General features: G+C 43.6%; 1 protein-coding gene across 1 annotated transcript; it reads right to left on the bottom strand.

Annotated features, from left to right (window-relative positions):
* Window positions 1–316: 316 nt before the first annotated feature.
* On the bottom strand, window positions 317–3,475 carry LOC100227541 (apovitellenin-1). Its single transcript, XM_012569974.5, has 4 exons — window positions 3,431–3,475; window positions 1,918–2,015; window positions 1,395–1,554; window positions 317–760 (listed from the first exon to the last, which is right to left on the bottom strand). The coding sequence occupies exons 2-4, from the start codon at window positions 1,976–1,978 to the stop codon at window positions 661–663; spliced, it is 321 nt and encodes a 106-aa protein (XP_012425428.4). The 5' UTR covers window positions 1,979–2,015; window positions 3,431–3,475; the 3' UTR covers window positions 317–660.
* Between the last annotated feature and the right edge of the window lie 317 nt (window positions 3,476–3,792).

Below are 3,792 nucleotides of genomic sequence, written 5' to 3'. Positions count from 1 at the left end.
TTCAATTTACTTGCACTTGTTTTCCCAAATTATCTGAAATCTTCAGACACACGATACAAGAGCACCTATTTACTTCCCACCTAACCAAGGAGCACAATCAGTTGCACAATCAATTGTGGCTAATCTGAAAGATGCTCAGGTAGTGCCTCCTTCACCTAAGAAGAATATGAGCTTAGTTAAAAGTGCCTGAGCACTCAGGGTTTTTAGCATTGCCTACAAAAACTTCTTGTGAATCACAGCTACATTCTCAGCAGAATGGGATGCCAAGGTGAGTCAGATTTCATAATGGTCAATACAAACAAGAAACTTAAGGAAGTGTAACAACCAACATTTTTTTTTTATTAGAGGGGCAATGACCAAGCCATACAGGAGGAATTAATTTTCAAGATTTGGCTACAGAAGAACTCTACAATTGCTATATTGCCTTCCCCATGCCCAGCCGCTTGATTTTTCCCGGGGAGGCTTCAGCAGATGCCTTCAGCAGATGCCTTCAGCAGATGCCTTCCATCTTTTGGTCTTTGAAGGTGGGTTCCCTCTAGTGGCATTAAGAGGAGCATTGATTCTGTCTTATTGACTAATCTTGGTCCGTAGGAGGGGAAGGGGGAAAGGACACTGCAGGGTGTTACACACATCAGGAAACACTGACTTGTCTTCACTTGGCTAATAGCCAAGGACTCTTGTGTACCACAGGCTCTTTATTTTTTCAACCAGCTGTTCAAACATTATACTGACTTTATTTGCTTCTTTGACGATTCTCTGTCTGCAGGAGACAACAGAGTATGTGGTAAGATACACAAGTATGTGAGGGTAATCCCCATCTTCTGTAGTTACCACTCTGCCTGCCATCGAGAGTGCAGAGCTCCCCAGCAGTCCTAGAGGGGCTTTCCTCAGAAAACAGGAATAGACAGTACCTGTGTGCCATGAGTTACATGAAACTGTCTCTAGGGTGATTATGCTTTTCCTTTTGTGAGGAAACTCATTCCTCTGCCTTGAGCAAGACATATGCACAAGTAGAGCCAGGTCTGTTAATATTGCATCAAGTTATCCTGGCACACTGAGTACTCAGCCCCTCACAGCACTGCAGCACCCTTCCAGAGGAGCTGATTCCCCAGCAGCCAGCAGCCTCCTCCCTCACTACCCACAGATAAAGAGCAGTCAGTATCTCCCATCCCTGTGTACAATGTGCCTCCCTGGGAAGAGCTTTCACCAGCAGACCATATCACCTCACCCTCCCTTCCACCACCTGGCTCCCTTGGTACATCAGGCTTTGGTTGCTGATTAATTTCCCCTTGGATCTCCCCATGGAGATAGCTGATGAATCTGTTCTTTCTCCCACTCCTCCCTCTCCCTTTTCACACTTGGCTGTTGGAGTGTTAGTACAGAGCTTTCCATACCTGGCCGCAACAACTGTTGGACTCTGGACAGTATCCAACAAGAACTGACTGACTTTAGGGGACACCTTATTCACAGCTTCATAGAAGTAAGATGCAATAGTCTCAGGGATGGCCAGTAACTCACGACGGTCTTTGTCAAAGATGGACTTTGACTGCACTTCTGAGAAAAAAAAGGCAAAACCCCATGAAGCTTCTCATGTCTCTTGTGTCTCTGGTATCTTCCCTCAGGTGCAGGGGAAGAGATTTGAAATTCTGAGATTTAGAACCTATCCCAGAATTTGCTCTACAGCATTCAGCATCCCCTCTTCACCCAGTCCTGGGTATCTAAGTCACATGGCAGAGTATTTGCACGAAGCATGGGCAGTTTTCATGCCACGTTTCTACTGACTTGTTCCATGCTGCCAAGCACTGTGTACTCATGGTCTTCAACTGAAGTACTTGGTTTCAGTCCTACTTCACGATGCATGAGAACCTGTAGAGCTGAGATTTGTCTCAGGCAAACGGCAAAGCTTTTCACACTTACCAGGGAGAGTGGTGCTAAGGAGCAGAATCAGAGCTATCACCAATGCCCTGGATTGCAGCATGGTTTGAGTACCAGTCCTGCTCTCTACACAGAGAGACCTGCAGGAATCAGCATACAGTGTTTGAAAGAGAAAGAGAAATAAAATATGTTGGTTAAACACCGGATTTTTGCAACATACCTAACCAATAAACGAAGACAAGAAGAGAAAGATCATGTGCATTTTCTCTGAAGAAGTGAGGAAAAGGCAGTATAAAACTGTTTTCCTTTCCTTTGTTTATTCACAAATATCCACAATAATAATTTTCAGAGCTCAAAGAAATATGGGCAGTTAAAGCTAGTTCTTTTATATGAGAGCTAAAATCCCATTTCAGCATTGAGCAAACCAGTAAAAATGCCAGAAGTCAGAAAAGGTTTCCTATATGCTTAAGTACATCTGAAAAAAAAATCATATTGTGTGATTTCTGAGTTTGATTTGTTTTGGTAAATTGCTCTAAAGAACATTGTGCTAGTTAGTACATCACATACAAAGATATCTTAGTGACCCAGTGATCTGAGTACTTTGTCTTGCTTTAGTTGAGGAAAGTCCCAAGTTGCTAACTAGGTTCCCTTGTCTTTTTCAGTCTGCAGCAGACAGTAGCCTAAGCAGAACAAGTTCCCAAAAGTGAGCAAATGCAAAATTTAGCTTCTTCTGACTTCCTTTACTTTGTCTTTAAAAAAGTCAGAATTGGAGAATTGAAAATTTGCTACTAGGTACACTGAAAAATAGGACATTACATCTAAAAAAGCTTTCAAACACACTGCACTTAAAAAGGTGTTTATAAATTAAAATTTATTTACACCCCTAATTAGAGGGCTGCATCACTCAGAGCAACATGAAGACAACTTTGAACATATGAATTGCAAAGGCAAAATAGGCTGAAAGTCTATTATATGTGAATGCTTTGCTAAATTCTGTACCAGGTGGTTACAAGTCAATGTTCTGTCTTATACCCTAGTAAGGAGATTTCCATCCATTTTTATTTCCTTCTGTGCAGATTACCTCCAAAAGCTACCACCCAGTTCACTAGATGTTTGCACAGTTGCTCCTTTATTACCCTTCCTTGATTTTTAATCCCAGAGTCAGTTTTTCTCTGTGTACACAAAAGGCAGAAATTTGCTTCCCAGGAGCATGAACAGGTGCTCTTACCTGCTTTAGAACCTGCAGTCCCTGTGGTGAAGGCAACTGAAAAAAGGTAATGTATCTCCCCACACTGAAATTCTGCAATTCCCATCATGGGCTTGACCCTCCTATGAGTATCTTATGGAGCATCCCTCACTCACTTCAGAGCAGGTGACCCCAGGTACCCCCACCCTTCTTATTTCAGCACCATTCCTGGCTATGGAGCTTGAGAAGGGCTCACACTTTGGTTTGCAGTAGGAGATGGGGCAGAATAGAAGACTAGCTCCACTCGTCTATGAGCTAGATACACCAGTCACAAAGTCCAAGCCACCCAGAACAGAGTTCAGCTCTTACCTGTCCTGCTTTCTCTCTTTCTCAGGCCCAAGCTGAGGTAGGTGCTCATCTGAGACCCCGGCATTTATGCACAGCTAATATAGTGGTAGCAAGGGGTCAAAGGTCCTGCTTTGTTTCCCCATTTGCTCTTTTGCAAGCACATCCAGCTCAGTGGGATAGGCAAGAAGCTGTGGAGGACTCTGGACCTGTTATTGAGATTTGGTAATGGAGGGTCAGTCTGACCTGAGCCCAAGAGATGTGGAAGGCAGCTTCTGGGTCACTGAGCCCCCTACTTTTGCAGGCAACCATGTCATAGAGGCCCCTTTCATAAACTGACCAAATTCCACATTAATAGCAGCTAGAGCTGGGCTAAATTTTGCTCC

This window comes from Taeniopygia guttata, chromosome 1 (genome assembly GCF_048771995.1).
Source record: "Taeniopygia guttata chromosome 1, bTaeGut7.mat, whole genome shotgun sequence".
In the NCBI taxonomy this organism is placed as follows: domain Eukaryota; kingdom Metazoa; phylum Chordata; class Aves; order Passeriformes; family Estrildidae; genus Taeniopygia; species Taeniopygia guttata.
This window is presented reverse-complemented; position numbering and strand designations above follow the sequence as displayed.

Bases quoted from the DNA above. Each gene is read 5' to 3' on its own strand.
- LOC100227541 (XM_012569974.5), bottom strand. From the start codon at position 1,978: ATGCTGCAATCCAGGGCATTGGTGATAGCTCTGATTCTGCTCCTTAGC. The intron at 1,555-1,917 runs GTAAGTGTGAAA...TTTTTTTCTCAG, and splicing joins CCTTAGCACCACTCTCCCTG to AAGTGCAGTCAAAGTCCATC. The intron at 761-1,394 runs GTATGGAAAGCT...TGTCTCCTGCAG, and splicing joins CCAACAGTTGTTGCGGCCAG to ACAGAGAATCGTCAAAGAAG.